At 44.7% G+C, this 24347-nt stretch overlaps 1 protein-coding gene across 2 annotated transcripts in view; it reads right to left on the reverse strand.

Annotated features, from left to right (window-relative positions):
* The window catches only part of trim9 (tripartite motif containing 9), a 43156-nt gene extending 19685 nt beyond the window's left edge, over positions 1 to 23471 (reverse strand). The window contains exons 1-2 of one of the 2 annotated variants that reach the window (XM_031580732.2): positions 22515 to 23471; positions 268 to 363 (exon numbers count right to left, since the gene is read on the reverse strand). In XM_031580732.2, the coding sequence (XP_031436592.1) occupies positions 268 to 363; positions 22515 to 23348 (930 nt within the window). In that variant the 5' untranslated portion in view covers positions 23349 to 23471. The remainder of the gene's footprint in view (positions 1 to 267; positions 364 to 22514) is intronic. The other variant, XM_031580734.2, reaches the window with a different exon arrangement.
* Positions 23472 to 24347: the final 876 nt, after the last annotated feature.

Genomic DNA, 24347 nt, shown 5'->3' on the forward strand with positions numbered 1-24347 from the left:
TGTGTGTGTGTGTGTGTGTGTGTGTGTGTGTGTGTGTGTGTGTGTGTGAGAGAGAGCTCAGTCTGTGATATCCAGTACAGCAACAAGGTCAGTACTCTGTGTACTGTGTGTGTGTCTCTGTGTGTGTGTGTGTGTGTGTGTGTGTGTATGTGTGTGTATGTGTGTGTGTGTGTGTGTGTGTGTGTGTGTGTGTCTGTGTGTGTGTATGTGTGTGTATGTGTGCGTGTGTGTGTGCATGTGTGTGTGTGTATTTTTTTTGTTTTGTACCTGGATATGCTGCACCATGTTCCTGAGCTGTATCAGGAACTCTTTGGCCTCTGAGGCCCGGTCAGACAGCACGTTGAGAGCCTGAGACAGCTGGCCCTGCAGAGAGGGACACACACACACACACAGTAAGAAACATGTCAACGTTTGTTTGTGTGAGTGTGTGTGTTGGTATGTGTCTGAGCATGATCAGTATATGTGTACAGTGTGTCTATAGCAGCTATCACAAGCTATATGAATGCAAACATATGCACAGTACACAGATTTACAAACAGGAAAAATTAAAAAATCCTTCTTTTGGAAATCAATCCTGTGAAGAAAGCTTGCGAAGAATGATTCAACACACCACCTGACCAGCTCTGGCCTACCTGAAAACAATTACGGTCACTTCCCTGTAATGACCACAGCGCCCGATTTGAAATAAACTCTCTGAACCTTTCATGCGGTTAAAGGAACCCAGTTTCTGTCCAGTTATGTAAACACCGATCCCATTGGACCACTGTGAGGATCAGCTGATCTCAGATCAACTGTTGTATGTAGTTTCCACACATGCAGCAACTTTTACCTACTTTTTTGCCCGCTCAGGAGAAATTAGCTCTCCTGGGAAACTTTGAGGGGCAAGTGCATCCTGTTTGAGACAGGAAGTGGCATCACAGGTGTAATGAGTGCGATGACACATTAACGGCTATGTTTGGAGAGAGAGGAGTGAGAAGGGGTTGAACTGAGCGTGTGAGGATGAGTGTGTGGAGAGACATTTTAACAGACAGACAGACACTAAAGTGCACACATTCCCCATGTGTCTGTATGGGAGGTGTTTAGTAGAGAGAGAGAATGACAAATGGAAGGCAAAAGATAGATAGATAGATAGATAGAAAGAAAAAGAAAGAAAAAAGTTAGGAAGCTGTTTTAGTGGGAGAGAGACAAAGATGTAGATACATTGAGAGAGAGAAACAGAAAAGGGAAAGAGAGAGATAGAGGGAGTTACAGAGGGAGATGGAGAGATTGAGATAATGAGAGTTGTTTTTTGAAAGGGATAAAACGGAAAATGGGAAAGCTGGTCTTCATCCGGTTGGAAAACCTTGGGCATCCGGAGCAGTTACGCTCCAGGACTGAGAGATACATGGAGTGTGAAACCGCTGTCTAAACATCACTCACACACACACACACACACAATCCCGCTCTCTCTCTCTCCCACACATACACAGACAAGAATACACTCTCTCCCCCTCTCTCTCTTGCTCAAACATGCAGGCACAGAAATTGCCACTGTCACACAAACACACACATCCTCTCTGTGTCTCTCACACACTCATTGCAGAACCTCTGGTGTGAAAGAATGACGGACGTTGTTTGAAGAGGACTGAAGACACTTCACCTTTGACCTAAGGCTTTGGGAAAAGGCCACAGAGTCTGTGAAACCAAGCCCAGTGTACCATGTGAATGAGGACACAGCTGAGCGAAGAACAGGAAACAGTATGTAGTGCACACACACACACACACACACACACACACACACACACACACACACACACACACACACATTCAGACACAGACAAAAGTCTGATACAAGTCTGCTTGAACTGGACATTTAATTGTATAATTATTTTATTCATCATCATCAATCATTTTGGAGTCCAAATCAATACTCCTTCTCAATCCCACACTCATTTGTACACACATGTACAAGAGAATTAAATACTTTAGCCAACTAATGACAGAAAATGACCTTTCCCTTGGTGCTGCAGGACAGAAAAGTGAAAATTAAAGATCACACACACACACACACGCACACGACACACACACATGACTGAATGGCATTTCCACTGGGTTGACACATGAGCATAATAATGTAATGTATAAAGCAAAACTGTCGGATTTTAAACACAGTCTTCCTCCCACTTAACCTACAGTCAGTCAACATCAGAGTTATATAAAGCACAAACCTTTCTCTCTCGCACACCCACACACACACAGTTCAAGAGACCCCATAAACCCGCACACATACTCATAGTAACTCATGTCTGTATTTATTCAGTCTCCTTCTAGCTTGTCTTATCTCTCTGGTACATTAAGACCCACAGCACTATATGGATGCAGACAGTCACATTTTTGGAGTAATACATGAACACTCACACACATGCATGCACGCATGCATGCACACATGCACACATGCACGTGTGCACACACATACGCATACACACATGCACGTACACACACACATACGCATACAGACATGCACGTACGCACACACACACACATACACACATGCGCGTACGCACACACATATGCATACACACATGCACTTACACACACATACACACACACCCTTGTCACAGCAGTTTAAAATGCACATCAGTCATGTGTCAGTAGCCAGTGGCATCCTCTCCACCTCCTGTCTAGACTCCTGCGCTGTTTCTCTCTCTCTGCTCAGCCCTCCCCAACCAGCACTTCTCCCCGACAGCCCCCTGATGGATGAGGACCGATTGAGGTAGTTTGCCTTTAGAATTCACAAGCAGAGCAGGTGGCCCACTGGGCGTGTTTGTGTGTGTGCATGCAAATGTGTGTGTGTGTGTGTGCGTATGTGCATTTAAGGGACAGTCATGGTGTGTGTGTGTTTGTATTTTCTGTCATGACAGGCCTGGTGTGTGTGTATGTGTGTGTGTGCATGCATATGTGCGTGTGCATTTAAGTGACAGTCACGTTGTGTGTGTTTGTATTTTCTGTCGTGACAGGCCTGTAAGGTGTATGTGTGTGTGTGCCTGTATGCGTGTGGCTATAGATGACAATAACTATGTGAGTGTGTGCAGAATGTCAGACTGAAAGTATTTTTTCCAGCTGATAGTATTGCAGGTGAGCTGGAGGAAGATGGCAATCCCTGAGTCATCTGTCACCCAGCTGCCTGGCTGCTGTTTCACTGCAGTAGAGCTTAATCAAATAAATAAAACAGCCTCTTCCTGTCTTCCTGCTTTCTCACCGTGGCAACCTCAAAGCTGGCCAATTAGAGCTGCTCCTCAGAGGCTCTCCTGGCTTGACAAACTCGACCCCAGCCAATCAGAGCTCTTTCTTCTGGAGGCCTGGAGGACTTCTTCAGGGGAGGAACCAGGACGGAGTGTGTGTGGGAAACTGTCCCAACATGCTAAATGTCATGGTTAGCGCCTGCAGTGATGCCATCAGTCGTGAATAAATAAATTAATAAACATCAAAACTGCCTACAGTGGGAAACACAACTCACTGGTGCATGACAGAGCGTGTGTGTGTGTGTGTGTGTGTGTGTGTGTGTGTGTGTGTGTGTGTGTGTGTGTGTGTGTGTGAGTGTGTGTGTGTGTGTGTGTATGAGTGTGTGTGTGTACTTGAGGATTTTAAAGAGTCTTCAGGACACTGTCTTAATCCTGTATTTCTGCATGGCCTCGTTTTTTTTTTTTTTTTTAAACAGGGTGCCTCTCTCTGTATTCCTCTCCACTCTAAGTTTTTCACTGAGGCGAGCACCTCGCCCTAATTTCTTTAAAGGGTGCCAGCCTGTGCTGGGCAGGATCCATCCCCCTGCTCGCTCTCTAAATGGGCTGAGGCAATCACATCCAGCCCCTTTTAAGTGATAAGAGATGAATCTTTCGCTGCATTTAGAGAGAGGTGGGGTAATGGTTTCTGTAATTACACGGCTAGGAGTGCTGCTCAGCATGCAAAAAGCTCCAGGGGAAGAAACACACACACACACACACACACACATGCACACACACACACACATGCACATGCACACATGACCGTGCACACACTCGCACATACACTCGTCTATGCACAGACACACACGTACGAAAGTACACACATACACACACACGTATTCACTTACACACACACACACACACACACACACACACACACACACACACACACACACACACACACACACACACACACACACACACACACACACACACACACACACACACACACACACACACACACCCCACACACACACACTGTGGTCTCTCTCTCTCTGTGTTTCATCCTCTCTGCCGGGGAGAACAGGAGCGTGGAAACAAACCAATCAATCTGGAGGACGAGCATCTCCAGGAGGTGTCAGAAATTATTTGAATAAAACCCGCCACAAGTGACACACACCCACACCCACACCCACACACCCCCCACACACACAGATACACACACATCAACACACATCCACCACCCCCCCCCCCCCCCAAACACACACACACACCAAGCAAAGACACACACACGTTAAAGACGTTGTGCCTAAGAGCAACTCTGTCCTTGCTAATGGCCAATCAGATGGAGGCAAATGTGACTATATGCTACAACCACTTCCCACAATTCATATTCCACACACATTAAACAGTCATGGCTTTGGATGCTTCATTAACTTCATCTGAATATAAATTAAAATGTAAATTCAAATCAAATCACCTCGTAGGAATCCTTCACAGATCACAGGTTTCCGATAGGGTGACCCAGAAGTTCCCCGAAAGAGGAAAGTTTACCAAAAAAGCGGAATCTGTGTGAGTGCGCCACCCACCTAAGATGGCTGCTCTAAGTTTGTGAGTTGGCATCAGGGAGAAAACAGTGGGAGTAGCTGACCTGCACCAGATGGATGTCTCCTTCAAAAAGAACAATATGCTCAGAACAGCAGGACACTTTCATGTGGGAGACCCAACAAAACAAAAACAAAATGGATAAAATAAGTGTTTGTGTGTGTGTGCGTGCGTGTGCGCGCGCGCGCGTGTGTGTGTGTGTGTGTGTGTGTGTGTGTGTGTGTGTGTGTGTGTGTGTGTGTGTGTGTGTGTGTGTGTGTGTGTGTGTGTGTGTGTGTGTGTGTGTGTGTGTGTGTGTGTGTGTGTGTGTGTGTAAAATGCCTCTAAGCTTTCTGTCGCATCAGATCATTACCAGCCACCTCTTGGTCAATATATAATTAATCACATCTCCACATTATTTATCATTCACACAGTACGCCCTATCTCAGGGGACACACTAGTTGCAGTTTCAGATAGGCATAGACTTAGGAAGGGGGGGGGGGGGGTAGGAAACAAGACAAACAGGCCAGGGTTAACACAGCCATGAACTGATATGGGTTTGTGAGATGAGGTTTGTGAGATGAGGTTAGCAGATTATCAAACATGCAGTGCAAGGAATGGAGCTAGATAAACTAGACGTGTGCACCAAATTCAGAGGTACTGTGATGCAAACAATACAAAACTGATAGAGTTTGGTCATGAACAGATTGCTTTTCTGTCACATTGAAACCTTGCGTGCGTTGGAAAGGCAAGCGTACAAATTTTAGGACGCAAGTCATGTGTGGACTTGTCTCACTCCAGGTCTACTTTATAGTGAGAAACTAAAAGGGCCTTTGGGAAATGTGTGATGAATACCACATGCCGACATGGATACACACACATACACACACTGTGGCTCACCGCTAATCTCACCTGCTCCCTCAGAACATGCACTCTATACACACACACACACACACACACACACACACACACACACAGAGACACACACTCACACGAAACCTCTCATTTTCATTGTCACCTACCCGCTACACATCACACATGCAGAGACACACACAAAGACCCAAGGCAGTGGCAAGGCAATTTTGTTGACGTATAGCTGTGGAAACACACAGCCAGGTCAGAAACCCCCTCCTCTACACACACACACACATACACACACACACATACACACACACACACACACACACACACACACACGTCAACTTTCACCACTAATGGGTTGACTGGGTTGACTAATGAGCTGGTCTAACTCAGGCATTGGGATTACAGATCACTACAGTCATTCAATTCAACCTTAGAATCCTGGAGAAATGTTATTTAATTCAAAACAATGCCATAACAAACTCAAAGTGTATGTTGTTTAGGAACATTACTTGATTGAGCTGACCACACCGGATTTAGCTAATCAGCAACCGTATCATTATCCACTGAGTCCAATCAAGTGTCATCTGTTACAGCATGCACAATGAGCTTGTTTTTTAGAATTAGAATAGAGTTTAGAATGCTGTATCTAAGCACCTACTAACTGGATATCCCTAGTGAGGCCAAAACTAATGGAGGGGTAGGAGAAATTGTAGTTTGTCTTTGTCATATTGTCCTGTATAGTTTGTGGTGGTTGCAGTTATTTTTCTCCATACTGCTGTTTGTGACACCTGGTTAGAAATGTGATTTTTGTGGTGGTGGTGGTGGTGGTTGTCAGATTTATTTTCTGTTCTCTCATTTCTCTTCCCTCCTTTCATTTCTCCTGCACTCTACCTATCATTTCCTCTCCCCCCTGATGTCTTTTTAATACCCTTCCCTCCATCCGTCCCCCTCCCTCTGTCTCTTCTGCATTACTGTAATGTTTACACCGTTAATCTCCTCAGTGCGTCGCCGCGGGGGTGACGAAAATTCACAACCCGTAGTCGAGTGCAATAACACCCAACTTCTCCTCCTCTTCCTCCTCCTCCTCTTCTCTTCTCCTCCTCCAAATCTCTCTCCATCCCCTCCATCCTCTTTTGTTCTCTGTCTCCTCTTCCTCATTCTCCTCCACCTCCTCTGTGTTGGGCTGGATCTGTGGAGCTGTTCTGAGGATGGAGCTATTCTGAGCAGCCTGGATTGGGGAGCCACTTCTCTTCCTCCTGACCCCGTTACGAGCGTGCCACGCTTCAAAAGCGGAAATCAGATAACACACACTCTCAGGGCACTGCCACTTCATACCTCACACCAGAGTACACACCCTCTCAGGGCACTGCCACTTCATACCTCACACCTGAGAAATGTCGGTGTTCTGTGTGTGTTCGTGATGGAGCTACAGCAAGCACACGCAGGAGTGGACACGTAGTCCACTGTGAGTATCAAATGTGATGTGTCGTGATATGACTCTGGGATAGACCCACACCTGTCCTCGGTCCACACCAGGTCATGACTAGGTATATGTTGTCTGTGCGTTTCCCAAAAACGTTGAATATTTTGAACACACAAATGCTTTTGGGAAACATACCTCAGACTTGTAATGGCTTGACTCTGAAATGGATCTGGTGCATTCTGGAATCAGCATCTATCTGGGACCGTTAAACCAGTTCTCCACCTTCAAACACTAAGAGCCAGCCTTCTTCAGGGTCCATATTATCACACAGAAAAGAACCACACATTAGGCTTCAATCACCACACAATGCAAGCTGAGCAGTTCCACTGAAAGGTAAGATTAAACATGCCTTCCCCCTTGCTTTTAGTGGTTATGAGTCACCATTTTAATCACCTACAAAAACACTACATGCTGAGCCACTGTGGGCAGTTTAGTGGTGGAGCTTTTTGTAATTTCCCTCGGAAAACATATTGGATGCTGTGGAGGAAGCACCTGCTTCAGCTCAGCAAGGTTTTCTCATCAGAACAAAATGCTCAGAGAGGGGGTTCAAAATCTACCCCCTACCCCCGCACAAATACCCCCGAGCAGAATACTGTCCTAGTACAAACGGTTCTAGAACAACATTTTTGTAAAGCTAAATTGTAAATATGTGTATACATGCATACATACATATCATTAAAAGAAAGTACACAGTACCTAAAGTAGTAATTAAAAGAACAAAGATATAAATAATTAAAAGAAAGTACACAGTACGTAATTAAAAGATAATTAATACCACTAATTTAAGAGTAAAGTGCTGTAAGAATAGAGTGCAAGTTTTAGAACTTTGTCATAGGCACATGTTAAGAGAAATGTTTTTAACCTGGATCTACAAATTGCCACATTTTGGGCACATCTTCTGTCAGTTTGTTCTAATTGCATGCAGCATAACAGTTAAATGCTGCTTCACCGTGTTTGGTCTGGACTGGGCTCTACTAGCTGAGTCCACAGATCTAAGAGTTGATCTTGGTTAATAATTATATCAGAGATATATTCTAGGCCCAAACCATTCAGTGATTTATAGACTAGTAGCAGCACTTTAAAATCTATTCTGCAACTAACTGGAATCTGATTTCAAAGATTTTAGAACTGGAGTAATGTGCAATGCTCTCTTGATCATGGATACTAACTCTGGCAGCAGCATTTTGAATAATGCAGCTGTTTAATGATCTTTTTTGGATGACCAGTTAAGAGACCATTACAGTAGTCCACCCTACTGGAAATAAAATCTTCGCTTGGTCATTTAGGGACACCAAACCCTCTGGCTACGTTTTTAAGATGATAGAAGTTGGTTTTGGTGATTGCTTTGATATGGTTGGTAAAAGTGAGATCGGACATCAAGGTGTTAGGTTAGCTAATGATAATTATTTTCTCTTTGTTGTCAAACACAATGATCTCTGTTGTATCCTTCTTTAATTGAAGAAAATGTAGGCTCATCCAGTTATTTACTGGGCTGTAGTCATCTGGTAAGAGAGTCAGATATATCTGTGTATCATTCACATAGCTTAGGTAATCAATGTTGATGTTTTACAGAATTTGGCCCAAAGGCGATTTAACAGAAGAGGTCCGAGAACTAATCCCTGGGGAAGAGGCTTTAAAAATGTTCTTCTTGGATTGGTCTGTAAAAATCACTTTCCAGAAGGACCCCTACATAAGACACTACCCTACCAGTGCAGTGCTGTGTGGAGAAGCAGGCACTTAGTTTATGACCATGTGTAGGGTCTATCCTTTGTTTCGCCGAGCAGAGGGGAGGCCATTGGACTGGGGCTCTCACAAAGAGAGGTTGCGCTTTGCCCTTGGGCAGTGGGGTGTATCTGTCTTTGTGCCGGGATGCATGCTATTTTAAGGATCATACAGTGGACACAGTCTCACTGGCAAGTTGGCACACACATACTCACACAGACACACAAAGAAACACACACATACCGCCCCCCCCCCCCCACACACACTCACACATACACACAAAGAGAGACAGACAGACAGACAGACAGACACAGACACACACACACACACACACACACACACACACACACACACACACACACACACACACACACACACACACACACACACACACACACACACACACACACACACACACACACAGCACTTCACAGCGGTGGCGAGTCTGTGGGATAGCAGGCTCCTGCTGCCCGGCTGCCTGTCAGAGCTTTAACCACATTAACCCGGAAAACCCTGAAGCCCACAGACATCTCTCTATATATTTCTCTCTCTCTCTCTCTTCCTCCTTTATTCATTTTTCATCTTCTACTATCACTCCTTCATCTTCATCTCTGTTTCCTTTCGCTTATCACCTGCCAGCTAGTCCTCTCTCTCTCTTCCTGTCCTCCTCCCACAGCCTCTTTGCTCCTTTCATCCAGGCTTTGGCCGCTTTCCTCTACTTCAGGTGTACATAGTTATTGTAGTTTGTTTCTAGTATGTTGGCACTCTGAGATTCTTTTGAATGAAGAGTGCGTTACAAATAAAATGCATTATTATTATTATTATTACAGTATGTAAGGTTGTGTCCAGTGCTCCACACAAAGACAGCAAGCCTGCTTTATCTCAGTTCTACATGGAGGGGGAGGCTGTTTCAGTGTTTCAGAATCCTCCCAACACAACACGTCTACAGTCACACAGTGGGAGCCTGAACATCTTTTGTGCACCGACGGTGTTTTTTTTTTTGGAAGGGTAGACACACACAGATATCCCGACATACAGGCGTGGATGCAGACAAACACACACTGTGCTTGTCTGGTTAAAGAGAGGCAGAAGATCAAACGTGCAGAGGCATGAAAGCGCATCTGAGCTGGCAAATGGAGAAGCTCCTTCCTGAAGCTGCCTGAACATTTCTAGTGTGTGTGTGTGTGTGTGTGTGTGTGTGTGTGCATGTATGTACGCCTGTGCAGTTGTGTGTGGGTTTGCATATGTGTGTAAAAGCATAGCGGGGGGGCAAAATCTGTTCTGTTTTCTTTCTCCCCCCCCCCCCCCCCCTTATTTCCTTTGTTTGTGTGTGTATGTGTGTGTATGTATGTTTTGTGTTGGGTTTCCTGCTGAGAGCATCCTGTCTTGTTTCTTCGAGGGTGTGCTAGGATCCCTGCATCTCTGGAATGATAAATTGTGTGTGTGTGTGTGTGTGTGTCCTTGGCATCAAATGTGATTAAAATCTGAGTGATCGGTTTTCAGTACGCTAGCTTGTCTTCACTGGCTCTTTATGCCACAGATAACATCAATGTACCGTCCTCCTTAAAGCTCCAGGACATCTCTGTCCCTCACCAAAATGCGAGCACTGATATGAAAGAAAAGGTCTTTAAAAACACATTTCACATGGCCACTGAAACATGATGTATGATATCCTCACATATGATTAATTTACATCACTGTAAACCATATGCGCTAGATGAGCCTTTCTCTTAAGTAAGAGAGGGCCGGGGGAAAAAAGACACATATCATGTAGCAGACATGTTTAAATGCTTCCGCTCTAGGGAGATATCAAGTGACACTCACACTCTCTCTCACACACACACACACACACACACACACACACACACACACACACACACACACACACACACACACACACACACACTAAGGCTCTTAGGTTTCAGAGGGAGAGAGAGAGAGACAGAAACAGGCTTGTGAGAGTGGGAATCGATTAGCCAAGCAGTTGACACAGTCAGGCACTCACTCTGTCATGGTCTGAGGGGACAGATAAGACATGGTCAATCACACACTATCTTTACAGTGGGTATACACATCTTACACATACACATACACATACGTACACACACACACACACATACATACATACACACACACATACATACATACATACACACACACACCCATTTCTCCATGTTACCTTCTCCCTCTCTCCTGTTTTTGCCCACTCTTACACACACCACCCACTCCAACACACATACACTCACACACACACACCACCCACTCCAACACACATATACACACACACACACACACACATACACACACACATGCACACACACACACACACACACACAGAGAAATGCAGGCACATCAGTTTGAGCTAACTGCATATAGTGGGTCATTACACATGACAACTTCATGCATATCATATCAGCTACTGAGGGTGACCCAAGTATTATAATATTGCACTCGTACACTGTACACCGACTCATGATCGCTTACAATCCCAGAGCTATCTAGATGATGAAAATCATCAGTTTATTTAACTACAACAATTTCAAGAACAATTTTCAATTTCTTTATTGCACTGATGCTGCCGACAAGGTTAACACTCTACGTGAGATCCATCAGCTAAAACAGTGAGATTTTTCACTCTCTTTCACGCTCAGGATCTACCTCCCCTCCCCCACACACACATCCCTTTCTGCTTCTCTCACATTTGAGTCTAAATTACTAAACCTGGTAGAAAATGTGACAAAGAGGCAGGTCAATACATAACCATCCAAATGTGACCTGTGGGTGTGTGAATGTGTGTCTGTGTCTGTGTGTCTGTGTGTGGCTGTGACCAAAAGATCAATGCTCATAAAGATTGAGCTAGATAGATGTAGAAAGAGATAGGGGAAGAGAGATAGATCAATAGACTGAAAAAGAGAAAGCGACCAAGAGAGACATAAAACAAAGTGAGCGTGATGACACACATTGCTATTGACGACCGTCGTCCATTCACATGGGACTGAATGGCAGCTGCAGTGAAAATCATTACAGTGCTTCACTCCACCTCCACTCCATTACATACCCTCTCTGTTTAACACGCAGAACCATCCGGCATCACTCTACATATAACTACAGTTACATGAAAGGCAGAACTTTATCAATCAATGTAAATTAAACTTTCATTTTCGCGAGGACTTGTTGAAAAATCGGTCATGTTCATGATACCATACAATGGTATCTGGGAGCACAATGTGACTCTTGAGCAACAGGTATGACGCTGTATATTTTAAGTTAAATAAATACTGTATAGTGACAAATACCGTCAGTTTTATCTACATTCAGTATTGCACATGCAAAGCATGGAATGCATGCAGACATTTCCCACATGTTTGATGGTAAACCAGAGGAGACGTGTATGGCGCACCATTTTGATTTGACAGCTGTAGAAGAAGAACGCCTGGAGCTGACAGACTGATGCCATTCCCTCAATCAAGCCCTTCCATTACGCCGTCAAGAATATCAACCCTGTTGCAATTAATTTCATATCTAGCGCACATACACATATCTGAGTTATTCTTCTTCTTGACAAGAGACATTATCACAAGGCAGCTATGTAGGAGAGCTGGAGCCTAACCACCCCCAAACCATCAAGCCTGCTAGACAGCAGTGAACCAAACCCTTAGTAGGATGACACCTTCAGTAGCGGTGGGATTCCACTCTCAGACATGAAGCATGTTCGTCAGTTTAACTAGTGCTCTTCTATCTCCCGGGTGCTGAGTGAAAGAATGAGATGAAGATAATAACTGATCTGATGATACACGAGTGGCTGCTGAGAGGGCAGCAGCACACCAGGAAGCTCAGCTGGGAATGCCTGAGGAGAGGCTCTTCAGAGAAGGAACGGGATCCCCATATAGAGGGGAGTAGGGTGAGATGAGCTGGGGTTTTTTTAATACTTAAGACGACCTATAGCCACGGGAATATGAGACAGGAAGAAAGCTAATGTATACAGCACAGGTTCAGCGTATGTGCCGTCAATTGAAACCATAGCAGTGTGCCTAACTCAAATAGACAACAAAATATGGGATCCCCCTCCCATCCCCAACTATTGTATGAACCAGATTTGAAAGTATAATTCTAAATATAATTGTTAATAATAAAATATCTCTGTGGTGTTCATGAAATAAATATTATAAATAAATTGTCTAAGACCTGAATATGGGTTGCCAAGCTTCTAGGATTAAGAAATAGACATGGAAGTCTTAGATTGAAATAAATTTGAACTCTTTCGAGGAACATCCACAGATTTTTTGTGTTTCACTCTCAGTGTAGACTTGTATGTTTGGCATAATTGCTTTGGCAAACATTTTAGCTTATAAATATAACATAAACTGTAGCCGTATAATCACATGCTTTGCAGCCCATGACATAAACACTAGCGTGTGACATATGCATGGAAAATGCTATTCCAAATGACAAAACAAGAGTAATGCTTCTATGTCATCCACAAAAGAAAAACTGGGGCTACAAGCACATGACTATGAAGTCACTATCTGTTTTTCTTTAGTAATTACTTGGCATGACCGCTGTTATGCCACATCTAAAACATGAAATATAACATCAGTTATTCATTGCTAGGATACCTCACTAATTTAAACACCAGATATTTGATTAAGCTCAGACCTGCCAACCTTGAAGAAAGTTTTTGAGTACCAGGGGAGTTTCAGTTTTGCAGGGGCTTTGCATACGGTCAATTCCCCACTCACCGCCATATCATCCAGTTATTCAACATAATAAATCACCGGCGAAGAAAACAATACAATCATATTTTCTTGACAAAAATTCCATAAATGAAAAGAGATCTTTACATGTTGCATCATTTAGCACTTCTAAAGAATATATATTTAAAGCTCCTATTAAAGTATCCATCTATCTACTTCCAGTGGCACTTGCTCTTGACTGCTTGTTGTATATTAGGGTGAAAGCAAGCAACGGAGCAGACGTAGTGTAGAACTATACTTTACTTCACTTCTTCATCAATCATACTCAATTACATTTCCTCAGGTATCTCATTATCCTAGCGCCCCTAGTGGATTGTAAGATATACCACATATTCCCTCTTTCTTAAAGAACCTCTGCCGGTGGCCCATTGTACAACTAGCCTACCTATTAGGAACTTCATTAGGCAGAACAATCACAACTTCAGTCTTGACCATATACTGCATGTCTTTTCTTTACCTTAAGAGACTGTACTTCAACATATAAGGTTTAACATGTTCAGTATTTAAACCTTGAGCATAATAAAGCATAACGTATGCAGAATATTAACAATCACAAATGATACAACAGATCAATATCATTCAGTGCACACAGCTATAGAACACAATGTAACACATTTTTTAAATGAATATCTCTTCCCTCTTTCTTTTGGAAAAGTGTCTATGTTACATAGTCCTTGTGCCATTCTGGAACACGAACAGTTCTCCTAGACGGCAATGCAGTATCAGGCGGTGTGGCCTGCAGCAGCTCATGTGTCTCATCAGGAGGAGGTGGAGTGGGAGGCACAGGCATGTTGACTGGCAAGGCAGGGGCAAGATGACTTGCGTTCCACATTTTGCCATCAGAGAGGTGAAAGGTTGCAGGGCCTCTCTGTTCAATGATTTGCAGTGGCTTTGTAAACTTGTGAGCACCTTTCTTTATCAGAGTAGGCTTTTTAATGCGCACAAAGCCACCAACCTGAAATGTCGGGATCTGTGCACTGCGGCGTTTGTCAGTGTACTCCTTTGATTTGAGTTGTTTCTTCTTAACAGTGTCTCTAAGTTCTGCATCGTCCAACTGCATAGGACGTGTAGGCAAGCCCCTAATGTTCAATTTGGTGTTCATCGGGCGACCATGCAGCAGTTCAGCAGGGGAGACTTGTGTGATTGCATGGGGAGTAGCACGATAAGAAAACAAGAAATCAGTAGTAAACTGCTTCCAAGGTTTACCCTCAATGTCTGCTGTCTGGAGGCAGTCTTTTAGGCATCTGTTCCATCTTTCAACTTCGCCATTGCATCGTGGATAATAGATGGAACTACGGCAATGTTTAATATCTCGGCTGGCAAGGAATGCTTCAAATTCAGCAGAGACAAAAGCTGACCCGTTGTCTATCACTAGTTCAATCGGGTTTCCTTCACGGCTGAAGACAGTAGAAAGAAACTTAATGGCAGTAGCTGAAGTCACCCCAGAGGTGAATGCCACCTCTGGCCACTTGCTGTAATAATCCACAAGAGTAATAGCATAACGGCAATCCGGAGGCGCACGGAGGTAAGGACCAACAAAGTCCACTGCAAGCTTTTCCCATGCTGCATTGGGAAGACTCACCGGATTCAGTGGGGAAGCTCTGACGATGGCAGTCTTGTCATGTTGAGTGCATGTGACGCAGGACTTGATGGCGGTCTCTACAGCTGCATCCATACCTGGCCACCAATAGAGCTCCCTAAGTCTTTGCTTTGTACGTACAATTCCCTGATGTGTATCATGGGCAATCTGGATCAGTTTAGGCTGAATTTCTCTTGGAACTACAACACGGTGAGTGCCACGGATAACACATTCATCATGTTCTGCAAGCTCAGTGTGAATTCTGAAGTATGGTACAAGAGCTGGATCAAGACCTTTAGCAGTGCACGGCCAACCTGTCCTGATGTACGCCCTCACCTGTTGTAGAATAAGACAGTCTTTACATGCAGCAGTCAGCTCTTCCATGGTAATGGCAGCAAAATCATCTGACACTAATGCAACCGTCTCCATGTCAGGTTCCACATTGAAGTCAGTGTCAGGCAGTGGTAGACGTGAAAGACAGTCAGCGATTACATTGTCACATCCACGTTTGTACTCAATTGTGTAATTGAATGATGAATCTGCTCTCTCGATGATGCCTTCCTTTTCCAACCGCAGCAGCTCTGCAGTGCCTTCATCACGGATGGAGAATGGTAAGCGGCGTAGCTTTTGTTGGACAGGAGTGATCTCTGAACACACCTTTACCTTGTGTACAAAGCTGACGACCTCTCCCAACTCTGCAACAGCAGTAGTGTGCTTCACTGGAATTGTGGGAGGTGTAGAGCTATGCATACAGTCACTTGAAATGTCCAATCTCAAAGCAGTAAAAAGATCCATGCCTAAAATTGGTGTTCCCCCTGGGACAACGTAAAGATTTGCATTGGCAGATTTGGTATTGCAAGTCACATTCAAAGCTAGACAGCCAAGCACAGGTATTGGGGTCTTTGTGTATGTCATCAGACGCAGAGTAGGGCTTGTAAGCGAAAAGTCTTTGAAGTTTTCTTCGTAAAAGCACTGAGGTATAATGGAAACAGCAGATCCTGTGTCAATTGGTAATTTTGTATTTACACTAGTGCCACATGCTGCTTGAAGTGACACATTGCACCACAGTTTATTTGTCTGGATATCGTTTTCATTCTCAATCTCAATGCTTAACACAGTGACATCTGAAACTTCTTTTACAGTGGATGCAGGTATGCTTTTGCAAACTTTACCGTAATGTCCTGTCTTGTGGCACTTGTTACAGGTAACTGACTTGGCAGGGCACGAAGAACTGTTTGCCAAGTGACTGGATGATCCACAACGGTAGCACTTCTTTCCTGCGGAAGGATTTGTAGTTTCATATTGCTTGGGCGCGAAACGGGAGTCGTTGCGATGATGCTGCGAGGTCTGTCGTTTTCCTCCGCCGCGAAAAGTAGTCCCATGGACGGCCCCAACAACTCCATCATCTTTCTTAGCCATCGCTTTTGCCTCGGCAAGCACAGTTTCTATTTGGCTAGCAAGCGTGACAGCCTTTTGTAAAGTCAGTCCAGTTTCTAATAGCAAGCGTTCTCGTATTCTGGAACTGTTAGTTTTCTCGACCAGTTGGTCTCTAATCATGTCATCTGTCACCTCTCCAAACTCGCAGGTAGAGGCTAGCTCGCGCAGGGCAGCAATATAGTGAACAACAGACTCACCAACGTTTTGGCTGCGTAGACGGAACTTGTTCCTTTCAGCCACAACGTTAACTTTGGGCATGAAGAAGGCCTTCAAGGCTTTAGTAGCATCTTCGTATGATGTCCCCATTTCGAGATGGTAGAAAATTCGTTGTGCTTCCACACCAATGCAGTGAATCAAGAGCGCGCGCTTTCTTTTGTCCGCCAATTCCTTCTCGGACAGTGCAATCAAGTACGTCTCAAAACTTCTCAGCCAGGTATCAAAAGTAATTGTAGGTTCACCTGGTGATTGTAGGAACGGTAGAGGTTGTGTCAGGCTGAGTAGTGCCATATCCTCGTCGCCAATATGTTGTATATTAGGGTGAAAGCAAGCAACGGAGCAGACGTAGTGTAGAACTATACTTGACTTCACTTCTTCATCAATCATACTCAATTACATTTCCTCAGGTATCTCATTATCCTAGCGTAGCGCCCCTAGTGGATTGTAAGATATACCACACTGCTTTGCCTCATAGCTTGGCGACTTGGCCTTTTGGAGCAGAGCATCACTGAAGCCTTCCATGTGACAGACAGTCCCCTTTGCATTCATGCTCACCTTTCTTGTCACCAAAGCGCTTATCATGTCAGTGCTCAGGGTTGCTCTGTATTGGGTCTTGTTTTTGGTAACGAAACTGAAAATCGTCATCTGACGTCATGATTATTTTATACATGCAAGGCTGGTCGGTTGACTGGCTGCAAATAGTAGGAATTATTTGCTACGTTAGCAGTCTGTAATCAAACACCTTTGCAATGGTCACTTTGCCCCAACAGAGCGATTCAAAGTTAGAACAGTCTCCGTGGCGTTTGAGTTAACGTTACTGCAACTAAATTAGCCTACTCCATCAGTTATTCACACCGTAGCTGTCTCGTAACCAGGCGAATCACATCGTATGCTAGCTACTACGGCTAACTTTTTATACCAATTTATCTGAAGGATATACCCCTTGAAATGCATCATCTCGTTAAGTTACCGAACACATGTTTTAACGTTTTATATGCTAACATGTATGTGCTTGATTATTACTCCCCACTTCCCATTGTACCTCAGCAATGCATTACGCCTCGGTGGATAATAAAGTAGCAGTGGATGTTGAGTGAGAGAGAGTACTATTGCGGGTCGGGGAGGGTTACAGAACCACAGGCACAAGGTCGTAGCATCTTGTCCAATCTGAGGGATGATGTTTAAATACATGTACGGTATAGGTTTGTATTGATTGATTTTTTTTTGCGTAGTTTCAGCTGGCATTTCGTACCTGCGTATTTTGACTAGGATTTGCGTGGTTGGTACACAAAATGCGTGCAGGTTGGCAGGTCTGTAAGCTTCATGTAAACATGAGGGGGGTGAGGTTGAACTGGTTGAACTTATCCTCAAAGTTCTGGCTCATTTTGCCCCACAGCCACCATTTGGGGAAAAGTGCGTAGAGCTACACGTCTGGTGTTCTCACGTTTTTACACACCGCCAGTTCATGAACGTATCTGATATAAATTACTTCTGTTGTAAGACTGATTATACCTGATATGACAAAAAAAACTTTGGCAAAAACCTTTTTTTTGGGGGTGGGGGGATACCCACATGGTTCTTTCATCCACAGCAAGATGAAAGTGGAGAAGGCAAACTATATTTAGAGTCAACAATTGTGTATGGTTGCCCAGCTACAGGTGGTGGGTCAACCTACCCACTGGCTCAAATCAAGGTGAAGTGAAAGCGAGTGTCAAACGTAGAGAAGATGTCTGTGTTGACACGGTGTGCGTGTGGCGTGGGCCAAAAGGCTCCACTGCAGGAGACAGCTTTATCAGGCCTGTCACTGGCCCACTTCACTGTGCCCTGAGTCTGGCCCACTTTAGCCCCTGGAAGATATCTTCAGCTCACACTCAGCCATAAGCTTATTTGGTTAGACACGAGCAGATCAGAGAGGTCAGAGTTCAAAGGGCTCCTCCCTCTCTCTCTCTCTCTCTCTCTCTCTCTCTCTCGCTCTGAAGTGAAGGGTGAATGTGTTTTAATGTGAATAATGAATGAATCTACAGAGTGAATATGGTGCCTTTTGTGACTCACAGCTTTCTTTCTCTTCTCCTTGTTCCTTATCCTTTCTTTTGGCTCTCAGAGTCATGAGAGAATGGTAATCCACTCCCCACTGACCTTGTTTCTCATTCACAGGACACATTTCCCCCCAACAATATCAGCACACACACACACCCCCACACATGTCTATCTTTGTATGTCCTGTCTATCATGTATGTCTTTGTGCGTGTGTATATGTATGTGCGTGTGTATGTGTGTGTGTGTGTGTGTGCGTGTGAGTGTGTGTATGTGTGTGTGAGTGCGTGTATGTGTGTGTGTGTGTGAGTGTGAGTGTGTGTGTGAGTGTGCATGTGACTGTGTCCGCATGTGAGTTTGTGCGTGTTTGTGTGTGTCCATGTGTGTGTGCTCCTACAGATCATGTCACAGTCTGTGCTGTTGAACAAATCACCAGGAAAACAGGCTGACAATGCCCCCAGTGTGTGTGTGTGTGTGTGTGTGTGTGTGTGTGTGTGTGTGTGTGTGTGTGTGTGTGTGTGTGTGTGTGTGTGTGTGTGTGTGTGTGTGTGTGTGCATGCATGTGTGTGTGAATAGGGTGGGTGCAGGAAAAAGGCACAGGAAAGAAACAGCTGGAGATAGCTCTGATGGGTGGCTCACTCATACAGAGACACTAGCCCCTCTCCTCTCGCTTTCTCTTTAGCGCTCTCTTACTTTCTCTCTCTATCACACACACACACACACACACACACACACACACACACACACACACAAGCTGAGTAAAACACTGATCTAGTAGGTAGAAACACAACACACCTTGTCTTTTTTGAACCAGCAAGCATGTAGAAACCAAGTTTTAACTGTTTAAACATATCAGCAGTGGCAAAACTTTGATTATCCAATTAGTTTCTCAACTCAAATCTTAATAACAACAAGCTTTGAATTGAGAGAGCGTGTTTGCAGAATCATTTTTCTTCACCAGCCACACTGACAATCAACCAACTAGCCATTGACAGGCAAACCATCTACTTTATATGTTCAGGGTCATTAACCTACAATTCAATCCACATACAGCATGTGTAGAACAGGACGATGGCACATGGAAGAAACATTGAGACGAGTAACAAATTCTTACATCAATTATTCAATACCGGCTGTGCTGCAGTGCTGAACTGATTGGGCTGGTACCAGACAGACAGGGCATCCTTAGTGTATGATAGCGGTGTGCTGTGGAAACGCATTCAGCATGGATGGGGAGCCTGAAGACTGATAGAATTATAGGCCAGGCAATTTCACAGCCAATGGATGCGAATCACATATCATGCAGTTTGTTCAACTGCACCGTCTGCCTGGGTGATTGAGCATGCGTCTGAGTGTGAAACATTTCCATCCATGTGTGAATGTGAAGTGTTTGTATGTGTGTGTGTGTGTGTGTGTGTGTGTGTGTGTGTGTGTGTGTGTGTGTGTGTGTGTGTGTGTGTGTGTGTGTGTGTGTGTGTGTGTGTGTTTGTGAGGAATACCCAAGGAATGCCCGCTGGTGCTGCAAGATGCCCATGTGTGCGCTGCCAGTTCACTGAGTGTGTGTGTGTGTTTGTGTGTGTGTCCATCTGTCAGTACTCTCTATACCCAGAGGCTTTGCATCTCAGGTCAGCACCCAGCTAGACAAAATGAAACCCGAAAAACAGGTGCCATGGAAACAAGAGCCATACAGCCCTCAAACAAGGAGATATGGAGTGGAGAGAGAAAGGCAGACAAGCTGTTCTTTATATCAGGCATGTACGTGTTAGTGTAGAGTAGATATACAACAGATTTGATGGAAAATGTTAGCAAAGATATGTGGAAAAGGGGAAATGTTTTTGACTGAATGCTATTACAGCTGTCCAAAAACATATCGTCTCGCATGAATATGTCAAACCTCACTGGCTGAACTGACCTGAATGTGTGTGTGTGTGTGTGTGTGTCAGCATGGACTGGTGATAACTCCTGTTGCTAAATCTGGCACTCTACAGTGATGAGACACACTGCCTGGGGAGAGCATCATAGGTGTGAGTGTGTGTGTGTGTGTGTGTGTGTGTGTGTGTGTGTGTGTGTGTGTGTGTGTGTGTGTGTGTGTGTGTGTGTGTGTGTGTGTGTGTGTGTGTGTGTGTTAAGGGGAAAAGCAGATAGCTAGTGTTTAATCTGCTCTTTGAAGTGATGGGGTACAAATGTCCTTGTGGTACCCCTGCCCAGAAAGAGCAGACAGAAACCACACACACACATTCACCACCACACCTCAATTCCATCCCATGTCTATTCCAGATCAGAAACCACTAGACTGACAGCTGGTCTTCTGGCAGCTGGGAATCATGTTGTTTTGGAAAACTAGACAGCTGATAGGCTACATTTCTGGTATCCAAATGGGAGCCCTGTCTCAAAATGCCCTTTCTGATCACACCGCCATAATTCCATTCGCCTATAGAGTGAGACATGACCTGGTGAAAGCCAACTTGTAATAAATACCACGTTGTAACACAACGTATTACGTTACTCATCATTGTCTGAAGATTGGGTTTGGATGAGTGGCCAATCTTGCACCTGTTACTAACAGGAACTCCCTCTATGGTCTAATCTTACAGGAGAAGTCGGCTTGAGCCCCTGCGGCTCCCAGAATGACTACACTCTACTACCCCAACACAAAAGAGGCCTCAGTTGCCTAGATGTCACCATGGAGACACACAAACCTTCCCTTAGGAGAGCTCCTCCAGCAGCACCTCTGAAGTGGAAATAGCCAACAGCAGCACCGTGAAACCAAACAGCAAGAGAACAACATTCGCCCACATGCACAATAAAAAAGGCTGTAGTTTCACAGCTAATTGTACACACTTTTGCGGGTTTGTGTAAGGTTACATTAATCTCCAAACTGCAAATTGAGACTGTAGAGGCGATATCAACGCAAGAACACAAATATTCAGATAGCCTACTAACTAGCACCAAAATGCACTGCAACACCTTGATATTAATCAAAACACAAAAGAGTGAAATATGCGATCACGACTTCTGTTAGGTCAACAGACTACCTTCAAGTGACCTACAATCTGAGAATAGCAAGGGTTATTTGCCACTTTCTATGTCAAAGTGGAGCCATAACTATGCCGCTGCATAGGCAAACAGCTTATAAAAACATTTCCCTACATCCTCAACCGTTTGCTTGATGAACTGGATTGGGGAATCGCCTCCACCTCAACGTGCGCTGGATGCTAAGAAGAGCCGTCGCTGTCGTTGCTCACTACAGCTGCGCGTTCCTGTGACAACTTATTTACGCACCCAGCTCAGTAACGGAGCCTCCGGCGATAGCGCCCCGGCAGTTTTCTGAATGTTTATCATGCGCTCTAACCACACAAGCACATTCGTACGTCGATATTGCATTAGCATCACAGTGGACTTCAGGACAATGATTTGTGTCTGTATATGTGCATAGTAGCCTCAATGGCTTTAACTGTGGCAGGTGTCTAGGTTATATATTACGTTTCCTTGTAAAATATCCAGGATATAGGCCTATTATCCATTGAAGACTTAAACAGAACAGTCGGTTATTGCAGAAGATCTGATCACGCTGTGGCGTTTTTACCTGCACTTGAATTGAGGATCTGCAGTCACTCATGAAAGATTGCTTGTGTGTTTACCTTGTGCAATTTCCACATTGCTCCGAGAGCTTTGACTTCGTGCGTCGAGTGTTTGCCTTCTTCCAGGCACTGGTAACACACGGGCATCTTGCACTGGACACAGTACATGCTGAGATTTTCTAGCTCATGCTCCGTGCAGGTGGATATTTTTCGCGGGCTCGTCCGTCGGCTGATGCGGCCCTGAGCAGGGGGTACCAAACGGTGCTTGGCTAGCGGACCCCGCGGTGGGTGACACCGCAGCCGACACGGGTCGCAGTAGAAAACGTCGCACTGCTCGCACATCACCGTGGCTTCCCTGGGGCTCTTCTCGCACAACTGACACTTAAGCGCGGCCGCTTTGCTCTGCTGGTACCGGTCAACCACCCCTTCCAGAACCCGATTCTTGGCGAAGCCGCGAAGCCCCCGGTCATCCAGAATAAGGCTGCGGTGGCACTGCGGGCAGGTGATACAGGAGTTGCGGGGGATCGGGGGCAAACCTCCGGGGATTGGGAGCAAGTGTTGTTGAGGTTGTGGGGGAACGGCAGGAGGAAACACCCGCACCCCGTTTGGGGATTTCTGGCAAGGGGTGGTCGGCATACTAGCGAAGCCTCCGTACGAGCCATAGCCGCTGTCAGCTTCGCTGTACAAGCTCATCTTGTCCAGGTCTAGGTAGTCATAGTCGGACACACCGGAGCCTGACGCCCGGCTGCTCTGTGGTGACTCGGCATCGGGAGTTTGCACTAGGATATTCCGCGCACAAGCAAGGCAAATGTTGTGGGTGCACGGCAGGATTATTGGCTCCCGGAAAAAAGACCCACAGACAGGGCATTTCAGCTCTTCTTCCATCTCATCCATGGTTTCTGTGATTTTAAAAAGGTTTCCTGGTAGTAATTTGTTACTTCTCAGTAAACGGTAGCAACCACAGTATCCGAGCGACCTACTTCAGTAAGAACGCAAGTGGGTTGGAGACGAAGGTATTTATACAAGGGGAGGGAAGAAAATCCCACTTTTAATATATTCTGGCCAATAGACGACATCACAGATCGGAGCCCGAGCCTCCATTGGACAATGTGCCTATCAGTCATGAAGGCACTAGAGAAGATAGTGCCAGATAGACGGGACTGATTATAATTTCCAGATAACTGGAAAACTGTATTGTGCTCTTGCAGCGTTAAACAGTGATAACGAAGCATAATCCGTTGCTAAAACTTTCATACATGAGAAAATAGCTTTGCATTGATGCATTGATTGCAATACAACACATTCACAATACTCAGAGTCCCTAATAACCAACTATGCCCTTTATAACGATATTCAATTGACTTGATCAGTGTCACTCAACTTGTTTAACTTCAATAGATACAGGTCTAGACTAAACTCAGTTAGTGCAGGGAAACAATTCCACCTCACACATTTTTGAGGAATACATTAATATTCATATATCCCTGTGTGCATGTGTGTGTGTGTGTGCGTGCGTATGTGTGTGTGTGTGTGTATGAAAGAGAGCGAGAAAGAGGGAGAGAGAAGCATATATGGTGATCATCCAGCTGGAAGCCTGCAGAATGGGCTGTGAGAAATATTCACCAGGTTGCACCGGTTTTAATTCTGGTTGTCAAACCTGTCTCAACAGATATGTCAGGAGAGATCAACCTTACCTGAATCAGAAATTGGTATTTGGGTGAATATGACACCATTGATGTACATAAGGTTAGAATATCAGACATTCAATTTTAAGACAAAAGTTTCTACGCAATATGCATGAGCTGTCAAGTGCTGTCAGATTTTGAGGGGTCACATAGCTTTCCCCATAGCCTGCATCCAATAATTTTGAATGCAGTGGCTTGCTCTCTCTCT

Source organism: Clupea harengus, chromosome 14 (assembly GCF_900700415.2).
Source record: "Clupea harengus chromosome 14, Ch_v2.0.2, whole genome shotgun sequence".
Taxonomy (NCBI): domain Eukaryota; kingdom Metazoa; phylum Chordata; class Actinopteri; order Clupeiformes; family Clupeidae; genus Clupea; species Clupea harengus.